At 34.2% G+C, this 20,437-nt stretch overlaps 1 protein-coding gene across 1 annotated transcript in view; it reads left to right on the top strand.

Moving 5' to 3' along the window:
• CCDC178 (coiled-coil domain containing 178) overlaps positions 1 to 20,437 on the top strand; it is a 171,291-nt gene that overhangs the window by 104,521 nt on the left and 46,333 nt on the right. The window contains exons 11-13 of the mRNA XM_069568311.1: positions 9,449 to 9,544; positions 9,691 to 9,827; positions 18,290 to 18,473. Coding sequence (XP_069424412.1) covers positions 9,449 to 9,544; positions 9,691 to 9,827; positions 18,290 to 18,473 — 417 coding nt within the window. The remainder of the gene's footprint in view (positions 1 to 9,448; positions 9,545 to 9,690; positions 9,828 to 18,289; positions 18,474 to 20,437) is intronic.

The following is a 20,437-nucleotide window of genomic DNA, read 5'->3' on the forward strand; positions in this document are numbered from 1 at the left end:
GTAGAGTGCAGTTCTAAATAGGTTTATTTTATAAATTGTGATAGTTGTGTTATTTAACTGTTTTATATTTCTGATTTATTTTCTGACTAATGTATCAATTGCTATGAAAGCAATATTAAAATATATCTCAGTATGATAGTGTATTTCTTTATTATTTCTTACTTATTTTGCCTTATATGATTTGAAACCATAGTTTAAGATGAAACTCACGTTAGAATGTTTAGAGTTGATTTTTTTCTTAAGATGTATTTTATTTACATGTTTTGGGGCTACTAATTGTTAGAATTTTTGGAACACATATTACATTTACTGGATGGGAAGCATAATCAATATCATTAGATTCTTCAGGAACAGTTTAAGGGCCATATGATCTTTTCCTGATATATATTCTATTTTTCATGTTATGTCTATATTACTTAATAATTCCTATGTGAGGATAATTTCTCATTAATTTATACAATAAATGTTTGATAATATTCCAAGTTTAATACACAGCTCTTTCTATTTATCAGACATCTCTGATTTGGCACTGTTTTGTTTCTTGTTACTAAAGTATATCTTCTATAAGCTTCTTTAGTGAGTTAGATTTGATATTCTCAGAATTTTCTTTCCCTGAAAATTTCATATTTTGCTCTTATTTATGCAGTGTAGGGAATATGCACCTGAATTAAGATTGGAGTAATTTACACCACTGCATAGGCAATGTAAAATAATCCAGAAATAAGCAAGCCTGAAAACACTGAAACACACTGGACTGAAGTGTCAGAAGGGGTGAGATGGGATAAGGGAGTTGGGAGAAACTGATCTAAAATAGGTAGATTTAGAACCACACTGTGAACTCATGGGCTGCAGCATACTAGGCTTGCCTGTCCTTCACTGTCTCCCAAGTTTGCTCACACTCACATCCGTTGAGTTGGTGATGCCATCAACCAACCTCATTCTCTGTTGCCCCCTTTTCATCCTGCCCTCAATCTTTCCCAGCATCAGGGTCTTTTCCAGTGAGTCAGCTCTTCCCATTAGGTGGTCAAAGTATTGGAGCTTCAGCGTCAATCCTTCCAGGGAATTTTCCAGGGAATTCCCAATATTCCAGGGAATATTCAAAGTTGATTTCCTTTAGGATTGACTGGTTTGATCTCCTTGCTGTCCAAGGGGCTCTCAAGAGTCTTCTCCAGTACCCTAGTTTGAACGCATCAATGATTCAGTGCTCAGCCTTCTTTATGGTCCAACTCTCATATCCATGCATGATTACTGCAAAAACCATGGCTTTGACTATATGGATTTTTGTTGACAAAGTGATATCATGGGATTTTTAATATACTGTCTTGATTTGTCATAGCCTTTCTTCCAAGGACCAAGCATCTTTTAATTTCATGACTGCAGTTACCGTCCACAGTGATTTTGGAGCCAAGAAAATGAAATCTGTCACTGTTTCTACTTTTTCCCCATCTATTTGCCAAGGGACTCTCAAGAGTCTTCTCCAAAACCACAGTTCAAAAGCATCAATTCTTTGCTGCTCAGCTTTCTTTATAGTTCAGCTCTCACATCCATACATGACTGCTGGAAAAGCCATAGCTTTAACTAGATGGACCTTTGTCAGCAAAGTAATGTCTCTGCTTTTTAATATATTGTCTAGGTTGGTCACAGCTTTTCTTTCAAGGAGCAAGCATCTTTTAATTTCATCGCTGCAGTCACCATCTTCAGTGATTTGGGAGCCCAAGAGAATAAAGTCTGTCACTGTTCCCATTGTTTCCCCATCTATTTGCCATGAAGTGATGGGACCAGATGCCATGATCTTAGTTTTTTGAATGTTGAGTTTTAAGCCAAAGTTTTCAGTCTCCTTTTCACCTTCATCAAGAGGGTCTTTAGTTTCTCTTCACTTTCTGCCATTAGGGTGGCAACATCTGCATATCTGAGGTTATTGATGTTTCTTCTGGCAGTCTTGATTCCAAACTGAGCTTCATCCAGCCCTGCATTTCACATGATGTACTCTGCATATAAGTTAAGTAAGCAGAGTGATAATATACAGCCTTGATGTATTCCTTCCTGATTTTAAACCAGTTCGTTGTTCATATCCAGTTCTAGCTTACTTCTTGATCTGCATACAGATTTCTAAGGAGGCAGGTGAAGTGTCAATGTTTAACTCTTCTCATCCTCTCAATCCTACTGCTGTCTGACTGAATCCTCTCATTTTAAACTTCAACATGAAAGGAGACAGATTTTTGGAAATTGAGGAAAAATCACTTTACCTTGTGAGTCTAGATAACACTTGATGAGGTGGAATGTAGTAGAGTGCAGACATTGAAATAAAATATAGTGTTTTCAAATAGTTATGAGCTCAGTTTTCTAATCATGTTGAAATTTATCATTAATAAAAATGTCACTGTTAATAAAATATTGTCAAAGAGGGGAAATTTATTCACTAAACCTAAAATAACTTTTTTTTTATCATTTCTAAAAATGGCAAGTCTGGTCCTTCATAACATAATATTATTTTGATGAGATATTATGAATGTATTTACAAGGTTAGTAATGTTTTTCAATTATAGAAATCATTTGTGAACTATCATATTTTATAGAGCTGATGAGAGCATGATGAAGTTTAGATATATTTTTTCTGTGTTTTGCTCATTATAAAAAACTTTTGAGCTGTATTTTCAAAGTGGGCATATTAAACACTCAATTAAAAGCAGTGTTGTGCATCACTTCCAGGCATTGTTTTTTGGTATGCAATCGGTACTTTTAGTTCTAGAGAAAAATAAAAGATTTGTGCTGCCTAATTGCACATACAAGCTAACTGATCTTTTAATATTTCAGGGCATATCATGCTTTCAATTTAGAATCTTTGCTTCATTAATGTACACTTTTCTGTATTTATATTGTCACTGTATCTAGGAAAATACATTTTTCCCTTCTCATATCTACAAACAATAGCTCCTATAAAGTAGAAACATTTAAAAATTGGTTAAGTACTTTAAAAAAGTTGTCAAGATCAAATTCATCTTAAATTTAAAAATAAAGCTGCTTTTCTATGATTTTTCCCAATGTTGTCTTTGAAGTCTACTTCTCCTATAGCTCAGGAATCTTTTTTAATACCATTATCTGCAATTCTTTGTTTCTTGTAGTATTAAAGAAATAGCCATCTACAGTTCATTTTATCCAAAATGAACTTAATAAAGTAATACAAAATAATACCTTTCAAAGATACATAAATTCTTTGTGATTTTCATATTTTATTGAACAATTATAGCTGTACAAAAATTTAATTTCTAATATACTTTACAGATAAAGGTTGTAAATAAGTGAATTACTTTTGTGTATATGTGATGTTTTTACATTTTTAGATGTTGTCTTTTTAGTAGAAATTTAATATCTATTGCTAAATTATTGATCTAGGTTAATATAAGCATAAATCCAAATACCAAAAAATACCTATTACAGTATACCTTTTGATTAATATTTTTTCTCAAAATCTTTCAAATTAAATAATTTTGTATTACAAATAAGGCAGCAATTGTTATTGATGCTATTAATTTACTAAATAGGAAACCAGTCTAAAAAAGTTAAGTGGGACTTCCCTGATGGTCCAGGGGTATGGACACTGCAGGGGGACATGGGTTCTAGCTCTAGTAAGTAAACTAAAATTCCTCATTTCATGTTGTAGGGCCAAAACATAAAAACTAAAAAATAATTTTAAAAAAAGAGCTTTAAGAAGAAAAGAAGCTGAATGATTTTTCTCATACAAACAAAGTTGTGTTACAGTGAAACTGCAATACAATTTTTTATTATTGTTTTATACTATAGTTTTTATGAGTTATATGGATAAAATGTGATAATGTATAAAATTACACATTGCTAGTTTTTTAGCCATAAGATTTTAATCTCTCTTTATTTTATTGTGTAGCATATGTATAAAATATTAAGTAACATCTATGAATTTGGCTTTCTTTATTTCAATTTTTATTTTAGAGAAATGGTTCATGTTATCTAAATATTGATTTCAAACACATGCTTGCTATCATTTTAAAGATTTTAAAAGTATTCTCAGGTTATAAAATCTATCAGGAATAGATGATTACTTACACAGAATACTTTGTAAGCATCTGTGAAGATGGCTTTAAATAATTTCTCATTTGACCTATTGAAACAATTTTAAAATAAAACCATTTTAAAATTCCTGGGGTGAACTCTGCTTGGTTATGGTTTATTGTTCTTTTAATTTACTGCTGAGCTTGATTTGTAATTATTTTATTTAGGATTTTACATCCATATTCATAAATCAGTCTGTATTTCAGTGTTCTTAATTTGTGCTGTATTTGACAGATTTTCTTATTAGGATTATGCTGGCTTTATAAATGAATTGTGAAGCTTTTCTTCCTTTCTTATTACCTGGAGAATTAATATAGATTTAAGTAAACTTTTTCTTAAAAAACTTTAATAGGACACCTTGGTGAAAAATGATCATTGTTTTTATTTTTTTAGTTGTTTGAATTATTGCTTTATTTTTATGGACAGTTGTTTTACTTTGTCATGATTAGTTTTATTAGGATATATATTTCTCCTTGATATCTCTATAATTTTTGATGGACCTAGAAATAATCAAAGTGGATTAAAATTTTCAAATCTAATATAACATTATATAAAATGCTCTTTTATACTCATCTCTTATTTTTAATTATATGTGTATTTTTCGCTTTCTAAATGAGATTCTTCAAATTTTTAAAAACTGAATTAAAAAGTAGAGGTGACTCTTGGATTAGCAATTCTACAATCTGCCAGCTTCTGAAATAGTAATGTATGTTTCTGTAGTTATAATTTTCTTTTTATTTCTTTAGGCTTATTCTCTTTATTTTTACTTTCTCCCTCCCTGTTTTGAATGCTTCATGTTTTTGTTTTTAAATCTTACCATAAGCTACGTTGCATTTCTTATTGTACTTTGCAGGAAAAGCCCTTGAAAGGATTTTCTGTGCTCATTGTTTCTATTTCTCTCCTTACATTCCCACCTTAGATGATTCCCAGTCAGGCTTTCACCATTACACTGCACTGTAATTGCTACTAATGGATCCTATTTTCTTCTTTACGATCCTCATAAAATCTGGTGGAATTCATTACACAAACTATTATCTTAAATTATTTTATACACTTTTTAAATGGCACGAATACTTAATGTTTATCCTTTAAAGTTTAGAATGCACTCATGTGAGGAGCAGAAATTACCGATCTATGATCTTACTATTTAAATGTAGTCACTGTTAATATTTTGTTTTATGTAGACAGATCTTATGATATATTTTGAAATGATATTATCATATGCATATAATAATTGATGGCATTTCTCCTTATATAAAAACTTACTGCCAAATCATATTAAAATACAACTTAAATGATTGAGAGTTTCTTAGACTCTTATTATTGGACATTTAAGATATTTTCAGTTTTTAGGTATTGTAAACAAAGCTGTGATAAATGTCTCTAAAACTTTTAAATATTAATATAAGTCCTTATTTTAACAAAAATATTGTAATGGAAAAATAATGGCACCCCACTCCAGTACTTTTGCCTGGAAAATCCCATGGACGGAGGAGCCTGGTGGGCCGCAGTCCATGGGGTCGCTAAGAGTCGGACACGACTGACGACTTCACTTTCACTTTTCACTTTCATGCATTGGAGAAGGAAATGGCAACCCACTCCAGTGTTCTTGCGTGGAGAATCCCAGGGACGGGGGAGCCTCATGGGCTGCCGTCTATGGGGTCGCACAGAGTCGGACACAACTGAAGCGCCTTAGCAGCAGCAGCAGCAATGTTAATTCAAGTAAAAGCCATATACCTTATATTTCTGATAAGGCTTACATGATTTACCTATATTTTCATATTTTTTTCCAAAATTCTGAGAACTTTTCACTTTGCCCTTTTTACAGCTCACTTTTTAATGAAAATATTTCCATTAATTGAATTAATTGTTCTTATCTTCAGTTAATGTACATGTAGCACTTGTCTCTGGAAACTTTTTTCTCTTGGCTTTTGGAACACACACTATTCTTGTTTCTTCTTACTTTTCTGGAAGCTTGTTCTCAGTTTCCTTAACCCATATCTCTTTATCTCCCCAAACTCCAAACATCTGAGATTCCAAGGGCTTAGTCTTTTATTATAAGCTTTGTATTTCTAATTGCCAACTCAATCTCCCTCTAGATGTTTAGTGGATATCTCAGGCTTTACTTTTTGAAAATTAAACTTGATGTCCAGTTTCTTCATAACCTGCAATTCGAGTTTATTGCTGTTCAGTCCTTGCAGTTTTTCAGACCAAGTCCCTCAAAATACATGTTAAAATTATATATTCATTTATATTGAGAAGATGCATATATTCAGTTTTTATAGATCATGACAGTTTTTTTCCTAAGTAGTAATACATTTTCTACTCAGACCACCGTGTATGACAATTCCAGCCTCAGATTAGCATCATCATCTAATATTATCTTTTATTTATCTTTAACTATAAGACTTTTGTTGAATTTATCCTGTTGTGGTTTCAAATTTGCATTTCTCTGATGACTCATGAGGTTGAGAATTTTTAAAGCAATTCATGTAGAATGCTGTTTTAGTCTATCATAGTGTTGGACTCAGATTTCTCCTCCACATTATGGTTGTGACCTTTACTTTACACCTTTTAGATACTCAATTATCTTATCTGAAAAACTAGATGTGTGTTAATTTAATATGTTAATACTCTACAAGAGAGATTAGGGATTAAAGTGTTGGTTAAAGGGGAAGTACTTCATTCAGTTGTCAAAATTATTCACTGAATTAGTTCAGACCACCAGATACACATGCCTGCTTTCAGATTTGTAAATGGATGATCAACCATTTTTCTCTAATATGGGCTTTTCTAAAATCTCCACTCTCCTCGTGAATTCATTTAGAATTTCATGTCTTCCTGGGTGAAAAATTCATGGCTTAGGAGAAAATTTTCTGGGAAGATGTTTTGTACTGGGAGAGCTCTGTATCAAAAAAAAATAGAGACATGCTTGCAAACGGAGTCACAAAGAAAACTAACAGATAGGTCAGATAATGGCAGTTCTGAGGGAATGAGGATTTGAAAGCATTCCAGATCAGTGAAATGCTCTGGTGGCTCCCTTTGGTGGCTTCCCAACTGATGGATTTCTCCCTAATAGATTAATATGATATTTAAGATTAATATGAGCCTATTATTATATAATGGAGAAGGCAATGGCACCCCACTCCAATACTCTTGCCTGGAGAATCCTAGGGACGGAGGAGCCTGGTGGGCTGCAGTCCATGGGGTCACTAAGAGTCGGACACGACTGAGTGACTTCACTTCCACTTTTCACTTTCTTGCATTGGAGAAGGAAATGGCAACCCACTCCAGTGTTCTTGCCTGGAGTATCCCAGGGACGGGGGAGCCTGGTGAGCTGCCGCCTGTGGGGTCGCACAGAGTCGGACACAACTGAAGCGACTTAGCAGCAGCATTATTATATAATAGACTCAGACTCAGTGATAAAGAACCCCACCTACCAAGCATGAAATGCAGAAGACCGGAATTCGATCCCTGGGACAGGAAGATCCCCTGGAGACAGAAATGGCAACCCACTCCAGTATTCTTGTCTGGAAAATTCCATGCACAGAGGAGCCTGGTAGGTACAGTCCATGCAGTTGGGCAGAGTCGAAAGAAACAGCACACAAGGCTGTTATGAACCTGGAGGGAAGAATTAGGACGAGTTCAAACGCACAAAGGTCACACCTCTTACTCAGATTAAACTGTTTATCTTAATAGGTGCTCCCCATTTGATGCAAGCCTTCATTCAATTTCCAAAATTCTGAAAAAGCCAATTTTGACTTTTTTTGAGCCAGATTTCTCATTACCTCTGTGGAGAAGAGCTTTCAGATGTTTTTAATCCACCACGTCCACCGATATCCTTCATGAGGACTAACTATATCTCAGATTTTCTCAGTCTTAACTTTTCCGTCAGTGTTGTTTATGTTATCTTTTACCACATAACTTTTGTAAAATATGCCATTGGATACATCACAAATCTTGGTTTGTTTGCCGAGGTAACATTCTCTTTCAGTCCAAGATTATGCAAATAGAATCATATTGTTTAATTTGTACTGTTTTGTGTTTGTGTTTAGGTTTCTGTCCATCTGAAATTTATGTCTGTTATGAAGTCAGTTGAATGTGAAATAGAAATATCACTTTTGTTTTTCTTTTAAACAGAAGTTCTATATTATTCTAACCCATTAATTAAATGACTTCTTTCTCACTGAATTCAAATACTTTAAAAAATGAATTCAGATTGTGAGGCTCTAGTTTTTCCTTCTTTCTTTATTGCAATGCCAAAAATAAATACTCCTTTAATATAGTGGTATTATAAGATGTTTTAATATCTGGTAGCAAGTTTCAAATATTGTTCTTATTTTTCAGATACCTCTTCTCTAGCTTCACATACATTTCTTCCATATGAATTTCATTCCATGAAGTTTCAAAGGAAATACTCCTTTTTATTTTATCTATATTAATGTTGGGATAACTGACAGTATATTAAACGTTTCTATGAAATATTTTTTCTTGACATGATGTAGTGACTAAACAATAACAACAAGCTTTTAAATAAGAATTTTTGTTTGCTGTATTATAGGTCCTCCCTTTTGTGTTGAATTTATTTCCAAATATTATGTTTTTGACAAAAGTTTTAAAATATTGTCATAATGCTTTTAACATATTACTACCTTTATAGGTAAACACTATTAATTCTCTTATGCTATCTTCCCCAAATTTATTTATTGTGGTCTTAAATAGAATATTTTACCTTCCTAGGTATTCAATCATACCATCTAAAATTGAAGAGATACATACATATTCAATATTATGCTAGTAATATTTGGTTTCTTTATCTACTTGGGTTTAGCTAAATTTCACAAAACATGATTAATAACAGTAGTGATAAAAGATAATTGTGGCCTCATTTTTGAGTTCAGTGGGTATGGGTTCAGCATTTTATGACTTATTTTGATATTATTTGTTGGTTCTTTATATTTGGGTATGTTTTCCTTTTGCTAGGTGAAAAATTATGGAAGCTAGTGAGTTTGTCAAATGGCTTTTTTGTGGAATTTTGGCCATATTCATGTTATTTTTTCTTTAATTTGTTGATAGCAGTATTTGCAATTTAAATTTTCTAATTTTTATCAATTCTTAAAAGTAAAATATGTTCTATTTTATCAAGATTAATTATTCATTTTAACACTGTTAGACTTGCTAAATTGTATTTGGAATCTCACATCAGTTTTCATAATGAAAACAGCATGCATTATTTTATAATATTTTAATCAATAGTTAAGTTACTGTAATTGCCTAGTTTGAAAGATAATTTATTTCTTACTTTACAAAAGAATGGAAAGCACCACAACTTATTTTGTGTATGTATGTATTTTTTCTTTAGCTAGATGATTTGAAAAGGCTTTATGATCAACTACACTGGAAGAAAAAAATTTATGAAAGTGAATATTTGGAAGTGCTTAATAATTTTTATGCCACGGTAAGTTGATGTTTTCATATTTCCCACTAGAGCTTCATTCTGTTTTCCCAACTATTAGCTTGTACAACTAAAAGTAATTTCATTATTACACATTTTTTTCTTTTTGAGTTACATAAACAAGTATAAATGATTCTTTTTTTTTTAAGAAATCAACATGGGATACTGAACTTTCTAATATTGCAAAGGATTTTTCTGATATTTCAATAGCATGTTCCCAATTGGTGGAAGAAAATAGAAGACTCAGTACTGATATTGAAACTATACTAGGTTATATCAATGACAGGTAATACTACCAATATGCTTTTCATTCTTATGTAACATATCTAATATGTTGAATATGATAAATGACTTCATCTTGTGTTCCTTCATTTGTGGATGGTGTGATGGTGTTTGTGTTTATGATCAGCTCACATTTTGTTTCTATTCCAAATGTTGCTCTTTAATCATTCTGAATAGCTTTAGAAAAATTAACATAGTGGAAAAATGATCTTATAAGAAGTTTTACATTCATTCATATCACTTCCTTTTAACATATTGTCTTATACTCGAAAATACTTTAAAATATGTCTAATCAATTTCATGATCTCCTTCAGTCAATACTCAATTCTTCCCTGAAACTGCTAAACTGATTTCTTGGCTCATAAACCTGTGAATTTTCTTGATTCCTCTTTTCATTTCAGCCCTCATAGTCAACATGTTAACAGGAAATGTTAACTAATACTAAATTTTTAATCTGTCTGCTTTGCTCTACACCAGAACTCTGGTACAAACTGAACTTATGGTGTTTTCCAAAGCTGGTTTTGTGTAGCATTGGTAGTATAGTGGTGAGCATAGCTCCCTTTCAACACTGGTTTTCCTGCAGTAACTATGTTCCCTTTTCTAACACATTATCTACATTATGGTTAGTGCATTCTTTTTTCCTTCTATTTTTTAAATGTAAATATTATCCATTTCCTCCATACTTCCACTGATTTTAGCAGGGTGAGGGAACAAAGGTCCCACCTTAATGTATCCCACAAGGTCCCTCAGTAGGCAGGTATGCCTGGTTCTGCAACACAAGGTTCATCCTTATTATTTGGTTCAAATATAGTGTTCTTGCTTCAACTTCTCCTTGTTACTTTTTTTCTCCAGCCTCTAAGGTGTTTTCATGCTAATTTCTTTTCAATAAATGTTTTTCCTTTAACTTCTACTTTAGTAAATTGCTGTCTATCCTGAAGATTACAGCTGGGGAGTCAGTTCTGGGAAGCTTTCATTGATTGTCTGGTTAAATCCAGTTCTTCTAGTATGTGTGTAGATGGCATATTTTCTCTTCTCCTTCACATCACTTGTCAGATTTGCAGGTGTTTTGTGTGTAAATATTTGACTGATGTCCATCTTCCTTAACAAATGGGAAGACATAAGCCATGGCCGTCTTTTCTTCATCACTAAATCTTCATCATCAAGCATAGTTCCTGACCCATACTATGCTGCTGCTGCTGCTGCTAAGTCGCTTCAGTCATGTCTGACTCTGTGCGACCCCATAGACGGCAGCCCATCAGGCTCCCCCATCCCTGGGATTCTCCGGGCAAGAACACTGGAGTGGGTTGCCATTTCTTTCTCCAGTGCATGAAAGGAAAAGTAAAAGAGAAGTCGCTCAGTCGTGTCCGACTCAGAGACCCCATAGACTGCAGCCCACCTGGCTCCTCCATCCCTGGGATTCTCCAGGCGAGAGTACTGGAGTGGAGTGCCAGTGCCTTCTCCCCATACTATGCTATCCATTATTAATTATTGAAAGGAAGGGAAGCGGAAAGAATAGAGAGAGGTGATGATGATACTGGGCAGTTGTATATGAAGTTTGATACAATTTCTTTGTGCTTATTTTATCTTTGGATGATAGAATGAAACCATTAGTAAAATTCATCTGTATGTTAAACACACTATTTTAAAAGAAAGCAAAAGGATAACCTAAAATTGTAGCTGAATACTTTATTAAAAAAGAGAACCAGGGGAGAAGAAAAGTCTAAAGAGTTGGTAAGCTAATCACAAGACAGCTCTGGAGAAAAGGAAAAGAGTGTGAGTGTTAACTTCAGTAATGACCATCCGCCAAGTCTTAGTGGTGCGTGCGTGCTAAATCATTTGTAATGTCCGACTCTGTGTGACCCTATGGACTGTATGCTGCTAGGCTCCTCTGCCCATGGGATTCTCCAAGCAAGAATACTGGAGTGGGTTGCCATGCCCTTCTCCAGGGGATCTTCCTGACTCAAGGATCAAACCCACGTCTCTTACGTCTCCTGCATTGGCGGGTGTGTTCTTTACCACTAGCGCCACCTGGGAAGCCCAGTGGTATACAAGTATAAAGGTCTATTTGTCATTCATACTGAAGCTGAGCTGTGTCTGCTTGTGTGTGCTTCATGTTATTTCCGCTTTTCAGATCCAGAAGGATCAGATCTTTCTAGGGCATGTTGCTTTGGTAGCACAAGTGCATTAGTGAGATCACTCAATGGCTCTATAGCTTCCGTAAAAGATGAAAAATTTTACTTCTGTTCATATTCCATTGACCAAAACAAGTTATATGGGCAAGTCCAATGTTAACCAGGCAGGAAGTCTAATCTTAAAAAGTGAGATAATGAACACTTGGGACGCTAGTACAGGAAGTGGGAATGTAACCATGGTCATAGAGAAGAATTTCCATAGTATACATTATGCTTGTTCATATAATACTTTAAGATGTCACTAATTTCTTTCCTCAAATTTGTATCTGAAACTTAAATCAGTGATTTTAGCAGCAGATTGAGAAGAAGCAGTGTTGAAGAGAGAAGTAGTAAAAGGTTTGCAGAATGAAAGAGAAATTGAAAGATATGCAGATAAGATCATATCTGCCATGTATCTAAGTAATGTTCCAAAAGAAGAGAAAACAAAGGACCGAGGCAAAATGTGATCACCTAAATCAGCGGTTCATATGTCACAGAAGTTCTTAGGATCCTCTTATTTTTGCAAGTCTCTTACTAAGACAGATAGATGCAAAAATAATTACTCATTTCCAAATTTCATTTGCTTTACTTCTAAGTCTTCTAAGTCATTTTATGATTCTGTTTTTTGCAGATATTTAAAGCTTATCTTTTGCTTCTTAAACATAATATGAGTAGTTATTTTATAATCTATGTCTGATAATGTAAATATGTGTAATTTTGTTACTTGCTTCTGTCTCTTATTCTTCTAGCTGATGCTTTTGCTGTTTCTTACCCTTGTGTTCTTGGCTGTCTTTAATGTGAGTTGTCCATTTTCTTTTGGAAAGCTTCTGTGGGAAATCTTTGAGTCCTAGGGAAAAGTTGTTAATCATTTGCATCTTTATATTTTTGAGAGTGGTTCTCCTTTTCAGTTTGTTTCCTTGAATATGCCCAAGACTTTTTAAAAAAAAATTTCCTCAACTGTGATATTCAAAGCTCCATTTTATCAAATTTTCAGGGCATTCAGAGTGAAAGCATCTTGTATGATCTTTTTAGCAGCTTGATTGTAATGCATATTTAGTGTAGAAAAGAAAATGTAAAATGTACAAAAACAGACTGAAAACCTAAAATCATGTCAATAAAAGTAATCACTGTTAATGTATTGCTATTTCTTTCTTGATGAAACTGTGTGTTCTTATTTTATTCTCATCATGGTATAGTTGAATTTTTGTCATATTGTTATACAGATTTCAAATACATCATTTAAATATCTAAATATCTATACAAAAGTCTATTATATGGGTGAACCTTAATTTTTGTGAGAATTACTCTAATTTGGGGGTTTTATTTTTATGCCTTATTTTAAATATATATGATTTTTTTGTTTAGAAATATTTCTTAGCATCATTGCTGTTTACAAATGTTAAATAGATTTATAGGAGAAGATTGGCTCTAATACTTTGAAGTTTCTAACACCTCTCTAAAACTGCTTTCCAGACTACCACTTATTGAAGCTGAGCAGTACATGAACTTGTTCCACTATGCACCTATGCTAACATGAAGATATTAATTAAATAATTAATTAAGTATATTATCTGTTGTTCCTATATAGTCCATTTTTAAATGGAAATATTAAAAGATAGATGCAATTTTCAACCAACTTTGTTCAGTACTCTGTGTATAACAAATACCTGCAAGAGCTTTTGGCGATGATGATGGTATATGATTACTTACCTTGGAGTAGCAGTGCATAGTTAAACAATTTTGTCTTTCAAATAAACCAGCATCCATTTACAATGGACCCTTTGTATTTGGGTCTTTTGATGTGAGCAAATAATTTTCCTTGATTGCTTATTCGCATGATAGACAGGCTTCAGCAACGTATGTCAAGGAAATGAACTTGCTTAAGATGACTTGAAGTTGATTCGTTTGGATTTAGTTTGCTGAAGTTAACTGTGTGGTATGAATTTCTATATAGCCATTTTCTTACATTTAAGCTCTGTAAAATATTCTAAATACCTACTTCTAATGCTCTACCATACCTCAAGCAAGAAAATGCCTCTGTAACGGCAGTGATCCAAAGATGGGATTGATCATTGAGGGAAATGAGCAAAAAGGCTAATGAACACTATAAAGACAGACTGATATATTTTATGAAATATGTTTATCAAGAGCTAACAGGATGGTAATTTATTTGCAGAGATAGCAGTTAGAATATGATTGAAGTTGTTGAATAGCCTGGAATACTTAGAATGAATTCACAGGGTACTATGTTTTTCATACTCGTGTAGCTGTATTTTATCAGCCTATTAATCTGAGTTACTTCTTAGGAGTATAGATATAGAATGTGATTTTTTCAGCATTTAGCAGCAAACTTTTGAATGAAAATGCTTAAACTATTTTGGTTTTTCTTTTTTTTTTAAGTTTTCAGATATTAAAAGAGAAAATGGTATATGCCCTATTCAAAATTAACTACTCAGAGATGCATTAGCCTACTTTAGATTTTTTTTAAAAGGGATTGAAATCTTGCAAGTAAATAGCCTTTCCTGTTTCTGTTCTCTCCCTCTTCAGAAGCAATCAAAATCTGAATTTGGTCTCTATTAAAGTACATACTAGAATTGGATTCTCAGTTCTTAGACGTCCAGATTCCTAACCGTCTTGTCTTCTACCTCACATGAACCATCTTGTCATTTCCAACACTGGAGTTACCTACTGATCTTGATTTTAAAAATCCACTCCCTGACAAGCAGAACCTCTCTCTCTAGCTTACTTCCTCTTGTACTACTGTTGCTGCAGCAATTATATAACCCTTTATGATGATTAGTCTCTCATCCCTAGTGTATTTGTATATCCCCTTCTCTTCCTTCCTTTTTTATACAACCTATTTATAATCAAAATAAGTATTCATTTAAAATAACTTCCAAAACTTTGTTTTTATGACCTGAAAGTATATCTTTGGACTAAACCAAGATCCTAACAGTTGATTGTGGCTAAGAAAATACAACTGTGCTAATTACTGTCACTATGGGTGGATACTGGTTTGGTGGACCCTAAAAGGTTATACAGGAGAAGAAAATGACAACCCACTCCAGTAGTCTTGCCTGGACAATCTCATGTATGGAGGAGCCTATTAGGCTACAGTCCATGGGGTTGCAAAGAGTTGGACACGACTGAGCAACTTCACTTTCACTTTCAAAGGTTATAGAAGGCGAAGCCTCTTTAGGAAAGAAGGAGCATAAAATTATAATACAGAGTGCCCATAGCCATTTTAATGTTTCTTGACAGAATATAAATTATATTAGAAAAAGAAAAATAGAGAAAACAGTTCTTAATAAATTGTGGTTAAAATATCTCATTTTTGCAAACTTAACAAAAACATATGACCATGTAAAAATACCATTAGGGGCACTCAAAGGACTTTTTAAGGTCTAGAGGTCAGTTAGAGGCCTTCATATTTAAGCCTCATTAAGTCCCTTGGACTGCAAGGAGATCCAACCAGTCCATTCTGAAGGAGATCAACCCTGGGATTTCTTTGGAAGGACTGATGCTAAAACTGAAGTGCTGAGGTGCCAGTACTTTGGCACCTCATGCAGAGAGTTGACTCTTTGGAAAAGACTCTGATGCTGGGAGGGATTGGGGGCAGGAGGAGAAGGGGACGACAGAGGATGAGATGGCTGGATGGCATCACCAACTTGATGAATGTGAGTCTGAGTGAACTCTGGGAGTTGGTGATGGACAGGGAGGCCTGGCGTGCTGCAATACATGAGGTCGCAAAGAGTCGGACATGACTGAGCGACTGAAATGAACTGAACTGAACTGAACATTGGAATACATTTGCCCTTGAGTAAAACTTAAATTCTATGGCTATAAGTGTCAAGCAATATTTAACATGCCAAGAAATTTCTAGACACTTCAGTTTTTCTGACAACTGTTTCATATCCTCTTATTTGCCTCAATCCTAATATGCACATCACCCTCATTTTAAGCTAATAATCCCCCATTGTAATTCATAAAGAACATACATGCAATTAAATGGGAATTACCTTTTATCTTACCAACCTATTTGCATCTGTCTTCACACATTTTGATACAATAATGGAAGACTCTTCTGTATAGGCGGAAAAGGCAATGGCACCCCATTCCAGTACTCTTGCTGGAAAATCCCATGGACAGAGGAGCCTGGTAGGCTGCAGTCCATGGGGTCTCAAGGAGTCGGACATGACTGAGCGACTTCACTTTCACTTTTCACTTTCATGCATTGGAGAAGGAAATGGCAACCCACTCCAGTGTTCTTGCCTGGAGAATCCCAGGGACAAGGGAGCCTGGTGGGCTGCCGTCTGTGGGGTTGCACAGAGTCGGACACGACTGACGTGACAGTAGCAGCAGCTTCTGTATAGGAGTGCTCACTACCCATGCGCTTGCCACATGGACACTGTTCTTGCTTAATGCACTCAGAGGTTTGACACAATTTTTTCCTCTTTTCCATGAATCATTGTTACTTTTCTCTATTTTAATACTTTATTAACATTGTATAATATTTCTCAGCTTAGAAGAAGCAAACACAAGATAAAGCAGAGCACTGCATCCCCAAAATGCCCTTCCATTCTTTGTGAGAAAAATCTTATTTAACTAGACACTGCTGTTTCCATAAACTCACACCTCATTTTCTATTCAATCCATATTCATTCAAACAAGGATTTTCTCAAGGTATCGTATTCTAGATCTGAAGTCATTTTTTCTCATTAGTTTGAAAGTATTATTCATTTTATTCTTTCATTTAATCTTTAAACTGTTGTACATATGTAAGGTGTATATCATGATGATTTGAATGCACATAGTGAAATGATGATCCCAATCAAGCTAATTAAGACATCATCTCATGCAGTTACCTTTTATGTGTATGCATGTAGTGTGAAAGTGAAGGTCAGTTGTGTCCGACTCTTTGCAACCCCATGGACTATATAGTCTCTGGAATTATCCAGACCAAAATAATGGCACTTGAGATATACAGTCTTAGCAAATTTCCTGTATTTAATACAGTATTGTTTTTACTATTAATTATAATCATCATGTTTTACATTAAATCTGAGCTTACCTGTATTTCATTTAGTTTTGCTTGATAAGACATCTGATGATATTTGGATGTCATTTCTTTGTAGATAATCTGTTTTTTTCTCTCTGGCAAGTTTAGAATTTTCTCTTCCTATTTTCAGAGTTCTGAAATTTCACTGTTGCACATCTACAGGGGTGTGTGTTTCTAGGTGTCTAATACATCCAGTTTAGTATTAAATGGGACTTTTCAATTTAATGACCCATCCTGGTTTTCAGTACTGGAAATTTTTCACATAAAATTTTGTTACATACACCTCCTATCATTTTATTTAAATGTTTTTCAGTGTTACTGAGGTACAAATGACAAAACTGTATACATTAAAAGCATGAAATGTAATGATTTGACATACATATCCTTTGAGAAATAATTAACACACATCAATGACCTCACATAGTTACATTTTTTGTTTTCCTTTGTAGTGAATATCCTTAAGGCCCTAACTGCTGCTTTGCTTTCCAGTTCCATTTCTATTCTACAAACATGGTTAGCTCATTTGTGAGTGTAACTATATATACTTTTTGCATTTTCTTATTTTGTATGCCTCAGTGATTTATATTTGGAACAAAGACAGTACCCAGTGTGGGCAGTAACTGCCATAGAACCTAGTGGACAACCAGTCTGTGGACAACTAGTGTGGAGAGCTAATATGGACAGCTAGTGTGCCATAGAATCTTGTATTTCTCTGTGTCTTTGAGAATCTTACAGTGATATTAATGTCTTACCTTCTTTTTTTTCCCTACCAACTCTTTTCCCTTAGCTATTGGTTTTCTTTTTGAGAGTTTTAGTTGTTTTCTTTTGTTGAGTTTTGTTGTTTGTCTTTTTCATGGGCTGAATTTTTCTTCTATTTTATTATTCTTAGTAGCAATGTTATATAGGATTAGAAAGGATGGGTGGCTATAGAAGGAAAATCAGTGCTCTGAAATTTGAACATCTTGGTTTGCCAAGCCTTTCTTATTAATATGCTTTTTCTCATGATATTGAGCACAGCTTGACACTTAGAAGTAGCCATCAGGAGAAGCAGAAAAAGAAATGGAATTTTGGAATGTATTTTTCTCTTAGTTTAGATTAAGTGTATGGTTATTTCGTATTTTTGGCAACATAAAATGCGATTTTATTCCCTTTTATCATTATTAAATATATTTGCCTCAATAGATCCTCTTTTGGAATAATCATATCAATATTTATGCTTTTTTTTTTTTTTTACAGTATAAGGAAAAAATCAGAGCTTGAGTCCGAAATCCAATCTCTTTTGAAAATGAGGTCAAAAAATGAAGAGTTTCTTAAACAACTATACAAGGAAGCTTATAACATCGGTGCTATTTTTCACCTAACCAAATTTAAAACAGAGGAGTTAGAACAGAAAGTAGCAGAAGTGAGAAGAAAATTCAAGGTTTGTATCTCTGTGTTCTTGTTAGTTATGAAAAGTGTAATGAGCCTGAACTTTATTGATTTAATATTGATAGATTTTAATTTAAGCTATGTTAGTTTTTTTTCAGAAAAGTCACTCCTATAAATCAGAAGAAAAATCAGTTTTTCTTTAGAGGTTGGCCTTAATAGAAGAGAAATGGGGCTCAATGTAGCTAATCAACACTTGTGCTTACTCGTTTCTATCACCAACCTTAAACTACCTGGATCACCAGAAGAGAGTGATGCTTGGTTGTCTCCTCCTACATATCTAACATGTAAAATAGTTCCTGTCTCTGGCAGGAAAAAGAGATGATGGGAGGTGCCCTCGAACCCATACCAGGGAGTACCTACATTAGACCTGCAAGTTATTAGCTTCCAGAGTACCAAGCAATTAGTTGACCACAGTGCTGTGAAAACAACTGCTTATAGACCTCAAATTCACTAAGTGAGAGAGATGACAAATAGCCACTCCCTGCCACTTGAAATAGAGACTACTAAAGTCAGCTTCATTACCACACCTGAAGGACCACTTTAACAGGCTACTTTTGTCCATCACACATCACATCCAGACCTCTCCCATCTTTGACATTTTGCGGGGGGGCGGATGGCTCTTCTGGGTCTTTGTTGCTGTGAGCAGGCTTTCTGTAGTCGTGGTGAGCAGGGGCTTGGGCTTCTCATTGTGGAAACTTCTCTTGTTGCAAAACATGGGCTCTAGGGAGCACGGGCTTCAGCAGTTGTGGTGCATGTGGGCTAAGTTGCCCTGCGTCATGTGGGATCTTAGTTCCTGGACCAGGAGTTGAACCTGTGTCCCCTGCATTGGCGGGAAAATTCTTAAACACTGAACCACCAGGGAAGTCCCACGGCATTCTTTTTTTAATTAAAGATTTTGGGTATACAAGTATCTGAAACATGTAGAATCCACATTTCTGTCCAGGCCCTGCAGTAGAACTATTCTCAATGAAGACTTTGTCTTGTGCTGTCTAACCTTAGGACATGTAGATTGCCTTCCCATAAGTGGTTCTGTATTGGAAGATCAGGGTTTCTTCCCACACTGAGACCAGCTGTCTGGCTGACTTGGTGTGTTGCACCTGTGTCTCTTCCCATGGGTTATTTATTGAATGGGATTCTTGTATCTTATATATTCCAAAATTAGTATAATAAAAATTGTTTAGCAAAAATTAATCTCAAAATTATTTTAGAAATATGGCAGTGATTATGTTATTTATAATTTAATTTTTCATTAATATGTGTATATCTATGGCCATTGATTAATTTCTTCATTGAAACTGTCAGTGAACATGTCATGCACTGATTTGGCCATTTAACAATGTTTTATTTTTTTCAGGTGACAGGAAACCCTTAATATCATTCATGTATTTGTCCCATAGCTGTCACAACCTACTTTAACTCTTCACATGTATTGCTTCACTAATCTGAGGCACTCATTTATTAAGAAGGATGTTGTATTGAACTGTTTATTTTTTTCTAAATTTTCCTGATGCCATAAACTACAATTTGTAGGTTAAGTGCAAATTTGATTTGACTCCACTGTACTTGCTTTGCCAAGGCAAAGTGTCTCTCTGGCTAGATCATGCAGAATTGAAGAAGTTGTTCATCAGATTCCTTATCACACTGTGGTAGCTGAGAGATAACTAGAAGGAAGTAACAGAATGAAATTACTCCATTCCATAAATACTCCCTATTGTTAAACATATCTGCTAATCTCTAAATTGAATATATATAGGACACTAAATTTCTGTGATGTATATATGTGTCAGAATGGTGATAACTTAAAAGTAAATTTATAGATAGTTTTTAGATAATTTGTATTTGTAGTAATTCATTTTTTATAATTTCTCCCTTGTAATGACCCACTGTATTTCATTGACTAATTAAAGAAAGTCTATATAATTTTCTGAGTCAGGGCATCATGTTTTCCTTGCAGAA

This window comes from Ovis canadensis, chromosome 23, assembly GCF_042477335.2.
Source record: "Ovis canadensis isolate MfBH-ARS-UI-01 breed Bighorn chromosome 23, ARS-UI_OviCan_v2, whole genome shotgun sequence".
In the NCBI taxonomy this organism is placed as follows: Eukaryota; Metazoa; Chordata; class Mammalia; order Artiodactyla; family Bovidae; genus Ovis; species Ovis canadensis.